The following is an 18,204-nucleotide window of genomic DNA, read 5'->3' as shown; positions in this document are numbered from 1 at the left end:
GCTCATCATGTCTTTAGTTTGAGAAATGAGCAAAAATTCCTTCCTTCCACCAGTCTCTTGGGAAATTGGGCAAGTATTCAGATTTATAAACATGCTACGGGATACCGTAAAGTTTTTTAGAAGTCATAGCTACAGTTGCTAGTTGATGAAGGACTTACCGGGTGAACCAGTTTGCTATAGAGCCACACCTGAGGCAGACCAGTGCTGCAGCTCATGTCAGGTAAGAACAGAGACTGTGGGTGTAGCAGACTAAACGATAACCTTTCCCTAATGTCATAATAAGTTTATTCTCAAGCACCCTCCAGAATTTAGATTTGGAGACATTCAGGGGGTCCCCTAGGGTAATTAGGGGGTCCTGGTAGGGGTCTGTATTTTACACCTTGATTATTACTAGAGTTATGTATCTTGACTACTTATTTATTTATTTTTATTTATATCTTTATTCAGGAAAGAGCATTTAAAGGCTGTTTAACAGTTGCTACTGTGGCTGGCGTTGATGATAGAAATCAGATGTGATTCAGGTTGTTGTCACAGCTGGTCTGTGCAATACAGTCATAAGAAAGATGGTGGGTGGAGGTTATGGATAACGCGTCTCTGATAGTGGGCACAGTTTTCCTTTTGTACCTACTTAGGGAGAAGAAATAACACTGCGAGACACGCCTTCCCTCATGGCTTGCAGCATCGCTTTCTCAAAAATAATGACTAAAGGCAGCAGCCAGCACCGGGTTTAATGCCAAACACTGTACATAACAAACTGTGCTGATAGAAATGCTGAAAGGATAATAATTCCATATGTGAGAGTGAAAAGGAAAAGGAAGAGATCCTGGTCAGTGTGATGGACAGGTGCACACACACACACACACACACACACACACACACACACACACACACACACACACACACACACACACACATTTTGTCTTTGCAGTACTGCTACAGTACACGCCACCTCTATACATGACAAACATCATCTAATTATACAACAGAATATATACATACATACAATATATTTTTATATATTTTTAAAAATAAAATGGACATTTTGTATCTCAACTCACTAAGAAACATTTTTTACAACCACCTTTTAAAAAATTACTGAAACATTCTACCAAATTACATCAAACTGAGGTCGTAGAGTTAAAATTATTTTTTAAAATAATTTTGTTTTTTATTATTTTCTAAATTATTCATTTTTTTTATTGTAGTTTAAATATTTAGATCTCTCTCTCACAAACACACACACACACACACACATACCCACACACACACACACACACACACACATTATCTGGATTATAAGGATTATAAGATGCTTATCCTGCTGGGTCAGGGGGTGAGCTGGAGCCTCCCAGCACTCATTGGGCAGAAGGCAGGGAACCATCTCACTTTAGCCAACACCCCTACATTGCAGAACAGAAAGTGAGACTGCATCCCTGTCCCTTGTGGCCACATGAGCAGCTAGAGCACATTGTTTTTAAGTAAATCTGTCCCAAAATCTAAAAATCTGTGTGTAACATTAAGAACTGACACAAAACATAAAATCCACTTATCTTCTGTGAATAATACAGTAAAACTGTGTTATAATGAAAAAATATTTGTGATTTTACATGTGTACAGCTGTTAAAAGCTGTGTTTGCTAGTCATGTACTGGCATTTTTGAGTCCTACTTAAATTTAGCTAAAATTGTCACTACTGAAGCGCCTGGTAAAGATTCGGTAGAGTTATGATTGCTCTGGTTGTGACAAAGTGGAATGTTCCATCATTTGTTTTAACAAAATAAACATAATTAGGTTGGAGAGTCAGTCTAAACATAAAGATTGCCATCTGAAGTCCAAATTAGTTAAAAGTCAGAAATGTGTTTTGACCTGGACGTTGAACTTGACTCTGGACCTATTTGGTAAAATGACCACAATAAAACAAATCTTATTTTTATTAATTGGTGGTTTCACATCTCCCTCTAGTGGTGAAAATCCGTACTGTGCACTCTGTTGAAAAGGCTCTGCATTTCTCATATTTGACACAAATTTTCTCAGTAAGCGCAAACAATCAATAAAAAATCCCAGTCGGCTTGAATTTATACAGTTTTATATAACATTGAGATTTCAGTTCAATGCATATAGTTAAACTGATCTACCTGATATACCCAGCTCATTTGTTCATTCTCTCCCTCGGCTCAAACTTTTACTTGAGGTTCTACTAATACGTAAACATCTGAAAATATACAGTGGGGTCCAAAAGTGGAATTACTTGCTTTATTTAAATCCAGAACTAAACAACAGAAAATTTTTGAATTTTGAAAATTTTAAAACAAAGAAAAGTTCTGATTATAAAAGAGAAGAAGAAATGTTTAAGATATTTAAGATACACTCCACACTTTAAAAAAAGGTTCTTTAGTAAAGACAATGGTTCTATATAGAACCTTGAGTACTTAAGGAATCATTTACCTGCTTATAGGGTTCTTTTTTCCTTCTTCATATTGATGGAGAATGTGTTGTATATAATTCTATGCAGAGAAATGAATTGAAAATGTTTCTAAGTAGCACCAAAAAGAGTTCTACTGTTACAATATCAAGCATGTAACAATAGAAGAACCCTAGAAGAACATATATAGAACAATTTCAGCAGATGAACAGTTACTACATACGTTTACATTACATTACATTTAGCAGACGCTTTTATCCAAATAATGAGGTACATAGAACAAACATAGTCAGGCCTTAAAGGAGGCCAAAGGGTAATAGCGGGGTAGAGAAGGGAAGGAGGGCAAGAAGGAGATGAGGTTGGTAGTGGTACATACTTCTAGAACAATTGTCTTTACTAAAAACTTTGATGAAGCAGCTTTTTAGTGTAGGCTACTATTCAAATGAGAGCAAATTTGTGGCATTGATCATGATAAGGCATCTGTACAGACAAGTCTGTTTCTTTAATCTAATTTGTCTGATTGAAGCTCATGTTCAGACGACTCTCAGGTGGATCTGATGTACACATTACAGAAATCTCCACACAACCTCCCCCCCCTCCCCAACAACTGTGGAGTGCAAGCTGCCTTTAAAGCAAAGAGGACAGAAAACTAAAGAAAAACTGAAATTGTTATGTTGGCAATAATTTGCAATTAAAAATCTAGCACTAAATTAGAAAATAACGCAAAATAGAAGCATTTTCATTAGTGGTCTCACACTTTTGGACCCCGCTGTAAAGAAGAAGAAAAAAGATAAACTATAGAGAACTGTATAAATGTAAACATGCAGATGTGCTTCTAATTACAAAGCTGCTTTCTTTCATCTTCTATTGCTGTAGGCCTAAAAATGACCATGCAAATATTACATCTGGTGCAGAAATATGTCAATATATCTAACTCAGTGCTAGATTCTGATACCTTACAGATATTTACAGAATATTTTGGTATTGAGACGTATTGAGATGACTTAAACACAGTTGAGCATATGTTCAAATAATACAAAACAGTTGCTGTTAACCATACTGGCCAATGGAAAAGGCCCCCGAGTCATTAGAGAACTTGTCCTCAGGTCTGATTGACAACTGACTGTGATCCCGTGTCCGATACATTGAGCTGATAGAGGAGCCAGTTCTTTCAATATGGGCATCTGAGACCTAGGAGGAGGCAGGAAACAGAAGAGAAAGTGCACACATTTGAATCAAGTCAGTCGAGCAAATTTTTCAGTACAAAACCATGACGAACGTCTGCGAATGTGTGAAAATCGTACCTCTTCGAATTTCTTTGCCTTGTACTGGTCAGCTCCTTTCAGGAAATTCAGAAGGATTATATCACAAAGAACTGCCCCCTAAAAACAAAAACATCTTAGTTTAATCCTGAACCATAAAACATACAAAAACTCTCTAACTGCATTTATGTCATGCATACAATTTAACAGCCGCCAGCTTGATCTGAGAACACTCACAGGCTGAACTGCGAGTGGTCAAATTCACTAATCGGCTGCTAAATTGAACAAAACATCCAACAGAATGTAGACGAGTGAAACTGTCTGTAATAGACGGCAGAGCTGCACTCTTACCACTCCCACAGAAGTAAAAGCGGCCACCATATTGATCAGAGTTGGGATCATATTAAATTTTCCTACCTGCAAAGATGCCACAAAGTAGCGTGAGTCACTGATAATTGTGTTAATGGATGTATTGTGGAAGCATTGTGGTAGTTCACTGGTAACTCACATCTCCGTTGACCATCACATCGAATCTGATAGCGTAAGCCTTCAGCAGAGTGCGGTACTCAGTCCCATTCTCCGCCTTAAAATACTTGGCAAACCTTACAGCAAAAATGAAGAATTTCAGACTTTGAAGCAAAGTGTGCAGTTCAGTACAGTAACACTCAGTTCATTACACGCCCATTGGCTTCTATAATAAGAGATAAGTAAATAAATTTTCTGTTCTTTTCTGATCTTTTCTAAGTAAATGTGTCAAAACACAGTTGAGTCCGTTTAACCTACTTTAACCCCTTTAACTGTAGCCATAAAGTCCAATTTCTTTATTACAAAACCGTAAGTGAATTTTTACCATACTGATGGGTTCAAATGCTTTTTCAAACGCCGTTTCTACATAATTGTTTGATATGAACGAAGCTGCAGTTGCGTAGTCTATTTTATCTCAGCGTCTTTGTGGAGAGGCATGAATTGCTTTCCCAGTAGATGGTTCTCACCCCTCCCATTTTACCCCTCGTTGCTCACTAGCAGCTCAACGCCGAATCACATTTCCCACACAGAGAGCCAGCAGTGACCTAGTTCATCTGATGAGACATTCCAGGGAAAATATTCTATTTGATTGCAGAAAGAGGTTAAACAGTCTCATCTCAGAGGTTCCTCAGTGTTAACTGTATTTTACCCCTTAAACCCTGACACCTTGGCAACAATGACGAAACCAAAACGCTCCCTTTATAATCAATGTGTCTGTCTACACTATCTGTGAGTAGAAGAGTGTGATGTGATGCGATGTTTTTAGTCGACTCCCCGTCACACCACATCTCTGCCATTCCACCTCAAAATGGATAAGGAGAAACTCACGGATGTGTAAGAAGGTAAACAAAAGTAGCAGTAAATAAGGAATTAGACCAAAAGTAAGCAGATCTAACTAAGCTGCCCATCACCAGCATGATGTAATGCTTTTTAAACGTTTTTAATGTTATTTAGCACAATGTATTAAAACATATTCCTTTATACACTCTATGCAATCAGTATCCCCCAGTTTGGCAGCTCCATCAGTAAAACAGCTATTTTCTGATTGTTTACATCTTGACCTGATGCACACACTTAAAGATTATGCAATGTTATGCAATACATGTCTGGATGTTAATTTGCTGCTAGGACATGGTGTAAGGCTCCGTATACTGGCTCATACTTTAGTTCCTCTCTTAAATCTGCATAATGTGCACATTCGTTAAACAGCAGTTACTGAACAACCCAGTAATAACATTAAATTATGCCGAGCTGAAAGCTGAAGGGTTAAGATAGTTCAAGACCTCAGCACCTGAAGTTGTATCCCGGTGACACGCTGTTTTTCTCAGACATGGCGTCCAGACGAGTGAAAGAATATGCAGGCTTGCATTCTTCCACTGATTTATCCAAATCACACACCCAGGCTATTTTTATGCCTATCACTCCACCCTGAGAAACAGAGAGACTTACTGCACAGTTGAATGTGAATATGTTAAAAATATCCAAACCAACTGAAATGAAAGGGAGAAAGGCAGGACGTGCACTGTTGACTTTACCAGATGCCAGTATCTGATTACTGAAATCGCAAAACTAAAAAATACACTCACCGGCCACTTTATTAGGTACCCCTTGCTAGTAAAAGGTTGGACCCCCTTTTGCCTTCAGAACTGCCTTAATTCTTCGTGGCAGACTTTCAACAAGGTGTTGGAAACGTTCCTCAGAGATTCTGGTTGGTTATTTTAGTTTCTGTTGCCTTTCTATCATCTGGAACCAGTCTGTCCATTCTCCTCTGACCTCTCACATCAACAAGGCACACTGACCGCTCACTGGATATTTCCTCTTTTTCGGACCGTTCTCTGTAAACCCTAGAGATGGTTGTGCGTGAAAATCCCAGCAGATCAGCAGTTTCTGAAATACTCAGACCAGCCCGTCTGGCACCAACAACCACGCCACGTTCAAAGTCCCTTAAATCCCCTTTCTTCCCCGTTCTGATGCTCGGTCTGCACTTCAGCAGGTTGTCTTGACCACCTCTACATGCCTAAATGCATTGAGTTGCAGCCGTGTGATTGGCTGATTAGCTATTTGTGTTAACAAGCAACTGAACAAAGTTACCTAATAAAGTGGCCAGTGAGTCTATGTTTTAATTTCAAAGAGGTTAGTTACCAAGCTGCCTTAAATATTAATTACACTTACTAACAGTAAGTTAACAGAAGAAGAATGTGTGACTTTTGCTCTTTCAGCTTATTTGAAGCTCAATTTATGTAAACATTTTAAGGCGACTCCTTTTTTACAGTTAATTTGGGTATTTGTTTGTGCACACCATACTTGTGTTTGTAAGTACATGAAGAGATATTTTATCATGATTTCAATGTAATTTGCTTGAGATATTGTTATATGTACAGTTTTGGTTTTTGGAAAAAAAAAAAATCATACAGTTTTACCTTGATTGCGTAAACCCCTGAAAGAAATGGCAAAGAGCCATATTATCGATGCAAATGTAATTATTACATAACTATGTAAGTAATTATCTAATTACATAATTTCGTTTAAACTGTACAGCAAAAACAAAACAGTAACTATAGAATTTTAAGCATTAATTCTGTTCTCCCAGGTGACTCTGTAAGGATCCAGTTCACTAAATGACTTCACCAAACAATTTGAAAAGACCAAGAGATTGGACTGGTAGCAGTTAAAGATTAGTTATGGTTTGAGCCTCAAAGGGCCTGTTTACATCTTGCATTAACGTGATTTTGGTGACTGGATCAAGGATAATCCCAGGGTGTCTTGGGTGTGTTTACATCTGGCTTTTCAAGTGAAGACACACCCAAGACGCACTGGGATTATGATCAGATCACTCAAACTACTTTCTTTGGAGGTCAGAAATGGATCTTGACCACATTTAACACAAGTGTAAACAAATGTGTTTTCGTTATTTGTATAAAATTACATGAGCCGAAATGTTGTGGTGAGAGGCTAACATGAAACTCACGTTAATGCAAGATGTAAACGGACTTGGGATTTGATCCTGATTGTCATTTAGTCTCATTTAGTCTTCACTTATAGACTTGGACTTTTCCTGTACTAGACCAAGATGGTCTTGGCAACACCGCTGTAACTCAAACATTAGAATGTGCATGCCTAAAAGAGAACAGAAAAGAGAGATACCACTGACTTTTTCAGCGAGCGTGGTGAAGTTCTGGTGGGCTAAGCGGACAACATCTCCCACTTTGAATATAGGGCAGTAGGAATTCTTCTCAAAGTCAAAATTGCACTTCTTTATATAGCTACTGTTGATGGTGGGCAGGAAGTTTCCTCTGTGAGAGACAGAATGAGAGTATAAGAGTCAGACAGTGCATAATAATAATAATAATAATAATAATAATAATAATAATAACAACTAGATGTGCATTTCCTGAAGGAACTGCAAGAGTGCTTGAAAAGAGGTGCAAGTGTGTGTTTCTGTGTAGGTGATCGCTTAAACAGATAGATGGTGTGAGATAAGAGCCCTTGAGGATTATTTTGGTGTAATGTTGTGTGTATTGAGGAGAAAATGTCTGAGTTATGACGAGTTACAGAGAAAATCTTGAAACAAGCAGATTCTGATTTTGAGAAATTTACATGGGAGTGAATGGGGCAGTTTTCTGTGCCTAGTGCCAAACAAATGCTCATAACTCTAAAGCTAATTGATAAAGTGATGAGATATTTTGAGGTTTCAGAAAGGACGAGTTTCTCTACCATTTAAAACTGAAATGGAGTTTCTGGGTGAAAGTTTAAGGATTTTAAAGCAGATTCCCTGCGTGATCGGCTGTGTCTGTGAGACTGAGTGGCCTGCTGTGACGTCATCTATGTCAGTTAGAATCTGAAGTTCTGAACATTCCGCCGTTCATTCTTATGGGAGGTTTTTAATTTTTAAACTTAATTGTATTAAAAACTACCAATCCGATCGGCTCCAAACATACAGAGCACAAGCCACAGAGCTGAGACCTTCGAAACGCAGTTTGAACGGAGTCTGTACGTTAAGCGGTTCGGGCTGTATTAATCGCAGAAGAGTGTGGAAGAAGAATAAGAAGAAATATGAGAGATAACAATAGAGATAACAATAGAGATAATAATAGAGATAACAATAGAGCACTTCTTCAAGCACCTCTAATAAGCAAGTATTTAACATATGACTCTATGGAAGCTATTCCATTGCTCCTGATTCATGTTTGGGGTCTCACTTTGTGAAGTTGAAGCGGGGAAAGCGGATGCTGTTTTTGATAAATATTGTGAAATTCTCCACCTCCATCATTGGTTTACTGAGAAAGAACAAGGAGAAAAAAGAAATCTGTTGATCAGTGTATTCGTCCTTCAGTCTACCCATCAACTTAACCATCACAATTAGACCATTTATATGCTATACCATTAAAACTCATCCACCACTCCTAATACCACTCATCCACCCACCCACCCACATACTCACATCAGGACATCATCTATCTCTGCTGGGCACCAGCCTTTGATCTGGCATGTTTTGAGAGTACTATTGAATTCCACACACTGTCCAGTCAGCAAACCTAATAGGCACAGAGTCATGGATGGCATTTCACTCATATTTCCATTTGGTTGATCTGATTGAAAAGTAATACTGTAGCACTCAATGGCTTCTTCAATTAATGAGTGCGTTTACATGCACTCAATAATCTGCAAATGAGTGGAACACGCTGCTGTACGTAAATGAGCAAGCAGCGCTGTCACGAGAAGGCAGAAGTTCCCCATTATCGCATTACTCAAGTGCATATAAACACGCTGATCGGATTACTGACAAAATTTGATTTTCTGCAGTTCTCTGATTATTAAGTGCATGTAAACTCTACTCTCAATATTTTCAACAATACAAAATCAACTCTCTAGAAAGGGTGATAATATTTTAGTTATATGCAACTCCACGTTTCAAATTCAGCAGGACAACAATAAAAATGAAGAAATGTTAGATAAAAAACATGTAAATAGATAATTACAGCATTTTTATATGTTGTTTGATTCACTTCTTGCATACATTTTAAATGTATATAAAATAACAAGAAACGCTGATGCGGCGTGTGCTTTCAAACTTTTGAGTGCTGGGGTAGCCTATATGAAAGTAGAAATAATAAAATTAGCGCTTATAATAGCAGAGAAGAAACAACAGCAGAATTGGGACCATGTGATCATCTTACCATTTGAACCCGGCCTTGTCATTAATTTTGTGCAGTTATCATTATGCTCACATTTAAACTTCGTCTCACTCTGAAACACAAACACGCGAACACAGACACAGTATATTAAAAGTTGTATCTTCAAATGAGTAACCAGTACTCAGTATTTTGTTCTGTGAGTATGGCACAAACTAAGATTCAGTGGTTGTTCAGTACTGTGCAAAAGTCAGAGTCCATCCTTCATTTATTTCATGTCCAGTAAAAAAAGCCATTACATTATTAATTTTTTCTGGCCTGGTAGACCAACAAAAATGTCACCATCGGTTAAACAGCACTTAAAGATTTCATCTTTGACAGATAATCACGCTTCACTATTGCCACCACTGTGAGAAGACTCAACAGTCTCAACTGCCTGAATGACGTGCAGCTGTCAAGAGGCCCATAAGAAAAGAAAGAAAATAGACCGAAAAGAGCATTTGCACATCAAACAAGGAAGCTGCTGGTGTTCTCAGAACAAGTACTGACCACAACTGAGTCCAGACTTCAACATCACTGAATGTGTTTGGGATTGTTTGGGAAATGCAACCAACGTCTAAGACTGAACCTTGCAGGTATGGAAAAATATCCCTACAAATGTCTTTGAAGAACTGAAAACCTGCCGGAAGGAATCAGAACTGTAATGAAGACATGGACAAACGGACACCCTAAAAACTGATAATAATGACATCGTATTTAGGTTTTGAGGTTTCTGTGTAGTTTTATCTTAAATATATTGTCATAGTCAAATTACGTGGAATAAAATCTCTTTACATAAACGTACAATCTTCTTCTTCTTCTTCTTTCGGCTGCTCCCTTTAGGGGTCGCCACAGCGGATCATCTGCCTCCATCTTGCCCTATTCACTGCCTCCTCTACTTTCACACCAACCATCTCCATGTCCACCTTCACTACATCCATAAACCTTCTCTGAGGTCTACCTCTTCTCCTTCTACCCGGCAGCTCCATCTCCAACATTCTTTGCCCAATATATCCACTATTCCTCCTCAACACATGTCCAAACCATCTCAACCTGGCCTCTCTGGCTTTATCTCCAAACTGCTCCACCTTCACTGTCCCTCTGATCTGCTCATTTCTAATCTTGTCCATTCTTGTCACTCCCAACGAAAATCTCAGCATCTTCATCTCCGCCACCTCCAGCTCAGCCTCCTGTCTTTTAGACAGAGCCACAGTCTCCAAACCAGACATCATAGCAGGACGCACTGCTGTCTTGTAGACCTTCCCTTTCACTCTTGCTGCTATCCTTCTGTCACACATCAGCCCTGACATAAACTTACAATAAATTATGATAATTCAGTTTTTTTCTGAACTTGTACTTAATGGCGGTTTGTCTGGAAATCAAAAAAATGAAGGGAGGTCTTGGACATAATACTGTATATCTGCTCAAATCACATTTAACATTTAGATATTAGAATGATAAAGCTGTGGTTGACTGACCTCAGGACATTTGCCCTGGACCTGGTTCTCAGTGGTGATGAGTTTGGTAATGATACAGAACACTGAAGCCCCCTGATTGACAAGTACACACACACACACACACACACACACACACACACACACACACACACACACACACACACACACACACACACACACACACAGTTAATTTCCATGTACTACAACAGGACACAGTTCTTAAACCTTTTGCTTTATTAATTAAACTAGACAAACTGCTCGCACATGATTTACCTGTGTAGGAGTGACGTAGTCCGCTACATCCATGGTCTTGTTATGATGCTTGCCAAATCCTTTTACTTTAGTCATGACTGATGATTCTATAGCGGTGTCTCTCTCCTGATAGGCCTTTTCATACAAAAACACCCAGCTATGAGGAAGAGAGAGAAGCAAACGTTAAAGAGTACGACTGAATCATATGAGTCATAGCACTCTATACACTTTACATTTATATCCAACCTACTCATACTGGCTATTTTACTAGGCACATTTTGTAGATTTACAATCTCTGACCGCAGACATGTCAAACTGAGGAAACTTCAGGTTAAGGTGCTGCAGATATAAGAATTTCCCCTCTCCTAACGCTCTGAATTCAGTTAATGAAGCTAATTAGCTGATGAGCTGAATCAGGTGTGTTTAATGCAGCAGTGTGCTGAAGTCCTCCGTGTTTTGGTTTGTGAGAATTGGACCCTGACACACGTGTCGAAAAATGTAAGTAATGACATATAGAAACGTGTCTCTACCGGAATCAGATTTAGACCATCCCACTGCAAGTGACCAGACACTAACCATCCTCTCAGCCTCTGACAGTGTACTCTGACTGGTCCTTTTATTAAAATACTATATTTATTTTAACTACACTTATTGCTAAGTATTATGTAACTAAAATCAGTATTGTTTTTCCAAGACAGCTATCTCACTCACTTATTTGATCATATTAATTATATGTGGTCAAGATACAGCATTATGAAAAAAAATTAAAAGCCTTAAATTACACATTTTGTTGATTCTGGTTTAAAAATGAGTGCATATAAAATTTTGGCTGTGCAAAACTTACAGCACTTTTTTTATTTTTATGTCTTTTTTTTCTGAAGTATGTGCCAACATATGTGTATAGATATATATCATATATACATATCATATGTGTATAAATATATAATGTACAATACTCCCAAAAAAGTTCTCAGATGACGCATGTTCTATTCTTTATCAAATCTTACAGTTTGCTGTGACAGAACATTGATTTGCTGCATTAGTGAAGTATTTTTATATTTTGTTCCTAAAAGCAATTTTGATGCCTTCTTCTATGCCCTGTGGAGGACTGCTGGACACAGTTCACAAGACTATTTATAGGGTTTGTTTACAGGGTTAAAATGTTGGATTATTGCAAAGACACAGATATAGAGAATGACAGGATTTCACTCTCAGACACGCAGTTTACTCACGCCTGCTTGCCTTACCCAATAAAGTAAGAGATGATGAGCAGCTGAACAACTCGGTTGATGATGCCGATGGTCCAGCTCTTGACCACAACAGACTTTGTCGTCTCGTAGGTGAAGAAGTCCGTTATACAGCTCCACATCTCTCACACACACTGAAACAACTGCACAAAATAAAATCAGCGTGTGATTGTGAATCAGTGCGTTTTCCTTTGGTATTCCGTTCTCTTAAGTCTCTGAGTCTTAACTTTTTCTAAATCATGAAAACACAAAAAAAAGAACATAAAAACGCAACGGAGAAGGAAAGAGGGTGTTAAATAAAGAGATCTGTAAGTGTGCTGCAGGTTGTCTGTGCTGGGGAACCTCCCTCTCTCACTCCCCTCTTTATAATCCCCTCCTCTTCTTTCAGCCTCACACACACTCACTGGAAGTGGCCGGTACATCTGTTGTTCATACAAGACTGATAAACAGATCATCTTCATCATCAGCTTTATTTTTACATAGTGCCTTCGCCCTGCTTAAGGATGCTGACATGGAATAAGGAACATGTAATAGAGAACACATAAATGAAGTCTTTAAGCAAGATTAGACACTCACTATTAAACAAACCTCAATTCCCAAAAGTTGAGACAGTATGTGAATAAAAATGCAAATAAAAATGTCGGGATTCACCACTTTGCCAAAATTCATCAGAAAAAAAAAAGTTTAAGAATGTTACTCAATGAGCAATTTTAAGTATTTTAGGTATTTCACACAGATATTGGGCAAAGAATGTTGGAGATGGAGCTGCCGGGTAGAAGGAGAAGAGGTAGACCTCACAGAAGGTTTATGGATGTAGTGAAGGTGGACATGGAGATGGTTGGTATGAAAGTAGAGGAGGCAATGGATAGGGCAAGATGGAGGCAGATGATCCGCTGTGGCGACCCCTAAAGGGAGCAGCCGAAAGAAGAAGAAGAAGGTATTTCACACAGATTCAAGTTAATCCAGAGAAATGTCTATTGAATGTCCAGTGAATAGATGTGACTTTCGACCCCACTCACCGCTCTAAAATAGCATTAAAACAGCTTTAAAAAACAGCATACTTCAGTGAAGGATAACACCACTGATTCAGGAAAATGGAAAACGGTTGTCAGTAAACATCACTCATCAAAGCATCCAAGTTAAACACAAGTTATAACTGCACTAAGCACAGTGGAAGTCAAATGTCAACAAACAAACGCTGCCAACTTCTCTAGGCTCAAGCTCATCTGAAATGGACTGATGTTCACTGGAAACATGTATTGTGGTCTGACGAGTAAAGGAGGTTGTGTTCTCTGGGCCAAAGAAGTACAGAATCTTCCAGATTGTTACCGGTGTAAAGTTCAAAAGCCAGGGGTGGGGAAATAGTGGGTAACTTGCACATCTGTGAAAGCAGCATTAACACATTTTGAAACAACATATGCTGCCTTCAAGAAGACTTCTTGTGTCATCTTGGACATGGTCATGTCCCAACTTTTTTCAAATGTATTGCAGACATCAAATTTGACATGAGCATATATTTTAAAAAACAATGAAGTTCATAAGGTGAAATATCAAATGTTGCGTTTTGTACAGTTTTAAAGTTATTACAGGTCAAACAGAATTCATTAAATCACTGCTTTTTTGTTTTTATTAGTATTTCACATACTGTCGCAAATTTTCTGGAATTGGGTTTGTACATAATAGTACATAACAACATCTGAAAAGACTTGAACATTATTCATAGGAAACTGGAAGAGTGAAATTACAGAGAGATGCAGAGATGTGAACGGTAAAGGAGTGGTAAAGGAGAATGGTGTATGGGAGTTTTACTCATTTCTAAAATGGGGGATTTATTTACTTATTTATTTATTTATTTACTAAAATAAAACAAAATATAAAATGTGCCATAACTTTTGCACAGGCCACAGGTCTTTTTCCACCCCAATAGGTTAAAAAGATAAACAGTACTTGTACATTAAGTTGTGCAGAAGTGTTCTCTGTAGAGGATGTGTACATTTTTTTTTCTTAGAAAATCAACAAAATTGATTAAAGGTGCCCTAACCTCTGCCTACAGCTGTACATACCTTATGTCATTATCAGTACAGAACAACAGGTTACATCCATGGAATCCTTGTTTTCTTGCAACTAAATCAAAGTACTAACCGACATTCTATTAATATTAATAATATTAATATAAATATTAATCGATATTCAAGACTTTTGCGATTTTAGACAATTTCATACTCAGATCACTTAAACCACTCTGCCATGATGGATGAGGTTTCACCCACTTTAGTGTGGAGAAACTGTTCACATGAAGCAGTACTGGCTGGATTTGCTGATACTACTACGCACAGTTTGAAGGATTAAATAAATAAATAAATAAATAAATAAATAAATAGGCTGCCTTCATCACAAAATAAATGGCATTATTTTGGCTTGAGTGAATGAATAATGACATTCATGCTCTGCATGGCATTCTGGCCAAACAGGAGCCCAGTCAGTAGAGCAAACTGTATCAGTGACTAACATGTCATTCACCAGTAAATGGGAAAGTGTAATTATTATTAATACGATATTGGAATTTAATATCAATTAATAATTTGACACACACACATGCTACTAAACCATACTGAAATTAGCGTAAGATGTAATCGTTCTTTTCCCATATAGAAGAAACAAGTCACTCCATGCCACAATCCCCACATCACTGTAGGGGAAAGAAGTGGGCAAGAGAACTGTTTCAATCCTGCTCATTGAACTCAGCATGTCAAATGAGCGATAAGGAAAAAAAAAAGAAAAATACATAGAAATACAAGTGCAATTGACTTTACAGCATTAATGGAGTGCAAAACAGCAGCGCATCTCACCCTATTGCACAATTAATGCATTAGAAAAGACAGAGTGGCTGCTGTTAACTATATTACCACAACGGAAAATCCAGTAATTACACCACTATAGACATTAATGTGAAAGAAATGAAAGGAATGCACTTTTCTCAAGAGACACACACACACACAGACACACACAGGTCATTTTGCGCTGATTTTTTGGTCTTGAAATGTACATAAAATGTAAAGGACAACCTTTTTTTCAAATTACATCAAAAACTGACAAAGGATGAAAATTGAGAGGTTTTCTTCTGACCACTCACAACGGTAACCTTTTAACATGGACAGCAAATGGGCCATTTAGCTTGTGGTTTCCCCTTCATGTAGGGGCACTGCTCTGTGCCAAAAGCACACAGAATAACATACACAGCAACAGTAAAGCACAGCATACGAGCAGAGTCAAGATGTCAGCGCAGGGGGTTGGAGTGAGAGTAAGATTACGATCATTAGAGAGTGATGCTGAGTGCCGGATGTCTGATTTGATTCTCTTGAAACAGGAGCTTGAGGCGAGAGAAGGGGAATGGGTGAGCGATATATATGTAATGAAAGAGCGAAGGGGAGAGACTGAGAGCGGGTGAGAAAATGGACTGGACTCAATATAAATTGATAAATAAGACTGCAGCAAATGCAATGAAGAGCAAACTAGATTGAGAGAAAATGGACAGAAAAAAGAAAGGAGGTTCATGATGCACATAGGATGAGAGACACCACTGCTTCTTGTCGGGAAGGTCAGCTTTAAGACCACAAACTTTCACAAAACGCTGGACGCACAATTTCATCAAATCATTTATGCGATACATTGCATAGGTAAATACTACAAGAGTCAGAATTCAATTAGCCACATAAGCAACGCAGAGAGATGAACTGTAAAAGAGGACAAATATTCTAGAACAGTGTTATGGGGAACAGTATTCCCCAACGGGGCAGTTGTGGGCTGAAGGTTAGGGAACTGGGCCTGTGACCAGAAAGTTGCTGATTTGATCCCCAGCGCCGACAGTCCATGACTGAGATGTCCTTGAGCAAGACACCTAACCCCCAACTGCTCCCCGGGTGCCATGGAAAGGGCTGCCCACTGCTCCGGGCAAGTGTGCTCACTGCCCCCCTAGTGTGTGTGTGTGTGTGTGTGTGTGTGTGTGTGGTGTTTCATTTCACGGATGGGATAAATGCGGAGGTGAGATTTCCCCATTTGTGGGATTAAAAAGAATTAATTATTCTAGAATATAGAATAAATGTGAGGATATGGAGAACCCTCTAGAACAAGGTGAATGTGAATCAGGATAACATTCTAGATTAGTGTGAATAGGGAAGAACATTCTAGAACAGCATGAAAGGGGCAAAAACAATTTCAAACTGTGTAAACAAACCTTACAACTGGCACATGCAAGGTCAGAGGGTAACATGGTAGAAAGTTACAGGTTACAGTAATAAAACTGCTTTTTCCTGTAACAAAGTAGTGTAATGCAGTACAGTTACTGTCTTAGTAAGACTTTTATTACTTGTGTTACTGATATATAAGAGAACAATGTAAATTCAATGCGATGCATTTAAGTAATACATTTTATCCTACAGGGATCATTCCACTGAACTGGTTCAAAGTCAGAGTTAAAAACCCATTTCAGACTGAAAACATTTGCTCTGAACGACCCTATACTTTAATTACATTTATTAAAATAAATGACTGGACATTCCATTTTATCAGTACCCAAACTATATTACCACCTCCCAAACTTTACCAAATGTTTCAGTAGTGAGAATTTATTTATCTAACTGTAGGGAATGTGTTTCAGTGGCTGCAAGTCTTAAGGTTACACACTGATTTTCTGGTTTTGTGACACATTTACCTCAAAACAGTGGACTCAACCGCTCATCATGTGACCATGAGGGACAGGGATGCAGTCTCACGTCCTCTTTGTGTTTCGGGAGTGACATAAAAAATGGGACAGCATTTTTTGAACAATTATTTTTTTTTAATTCAAATTTAAGCTCATGATAAACCTTAATCTTTCAACTTCAGTTTAAAAAATGAAAATGCTCTTAAACAAACAGTGAAAAGAAAAATGCAAAAAAAAAAAAAAAATGTAAGTATTATTTTCACAAGTTGACGTTTAGGGGTTACAGTTTGGGACAGACACCTCCCAACAGAAAATACCATATAAATGATTGCGCATATATTTCGTTTATTACTATCACAATCATTATAACATAATCCTTGTAGACATCTCAGGTCTGAATACTAATTTGGTAGAATGGTCCATATAGATTATCTGTGCCCATCCTTATGCGTAATAACTGGCTTTGTGTGCTTGGCTATCTTTCTAAATAATCCTTTCAAATTTCCTTTGTACTTTCAACTGCTACAGATTTGTAAGGGTCTTAGAAAGTAATATCAAAATAAAGTAATTAATAGTGAGACCACCTTTTTCAAGGACTAATAAGTAGCTAACGTGATCCTATTACAATGTGAAAGAAGTAATTTGTCATTTGTAATGGATTACATTTTGAGTAAATACCCCAACACTGGCTCATCGGTAAAAGCAGAGAATGACAGTTAAAAGCCAAACAAGAGAATAATAAAAACAATATAACGCCGCTTTTACAGAGAGAATGGACCGTCACTTAACTGATGGGGCGATATGAGTCAGAAAGGAGCAATCAGACACAGTTAATGTGCACTATAATGTCTGTCTGTGTGTTTATGAATCTAGTTTCGAATTACACTCACTTGAACTCTAAAAGGGTCTCCTTCGTCTGACTCCTTAATTCCAGCATGGTTTCTTTCGCTCCACTCTGAAACCACATCATAAACAAGCTAAGCTTAAAAGCACTTTTGTGACCATCACCTCACTTGCATCCTTTCCCTGTTTCTCCCTCTTTCACAAACCACACCTGGGAAGAAAAGGTTTTTGTTATAACCACAAGTTCTTCCCTCTCTTGTCAGAAACCACACAAGGTTTCCACTTAGTGACATTATCCTTCAGATGCAATTGTTTATGTACGGT

General features: G+C 38.1%; 1 protein-coding gene across 2 annotated transcripts; it reads right to left on the bottom strand.

The window, feature by feature from the left end:
• Window positions 1–2,068: 2,068 nt before the first annotated feature.
• On the bottom strand, window positions 2,069–18,150 carry p2rx3b (purinergic receptor P2X, ligand-gated ion channel, 3b). Of its 2 annotated transcripts, XM_017710180.2 has the most exons (13): window positions 17,047–18,150; window positions 12,336–12,478; window positions 11,110–11,245; window positions 10,858–10,929; window positions 9,386–9,455; window positions 8,650–8,743; window positions 8,408–8,485; window positions 7,360–7,501; window positions 5,500–5,636; window positions 4,192–4,285; window positions 4,035–4,100; window positions 3,726–3,803; window positions 3,472–3,612 (listed from the first exon to the last, which is right to left on the bottom strand). In XM_017710180.2, exons 2-13 carry the CDS (start codon window positions 12,455–12,457, stop codon window positions 3,472–3,474), a joined length of 1,230 nt encoding a protein of 409 aa, XP_017565669.1. In that variant the 5' UTR covers window positions 12,458–12,478; window positions 17,047–18,150. The 2 variants fall into 2 exon arrangements, with proteins under 2 accessions (XP_037394431.1, XP_017565669.1); XM_037538534.1 differs by lacking the exon at window positions 17,047–18,150 and having other exon boundaries at window positions 2,069–3,612; window positions 12,336–12,457.
• Between the last annotated feature and the right edge of the window lie 54 nt (window positions 18,151–18,204).

This window comes from Pygocentrus nattereri, chromosome 5 (assembly GCF_015220715.1).
Source record: "Pygocentrus nattereri isolate fPygNat1 chromosome 5, fPygNat1.pri, whole genome shotgun sequence".
Lineage (NCBI taxonomy): Eukaryota > Metazoa > Chordata > Actinopteri > Characiformes > Serrasalmidae > Pygocentrus > Pygocentrus nattereri.
This window is presented reverse-complemented; position numbering and strand designations above follow the sequence as displayed.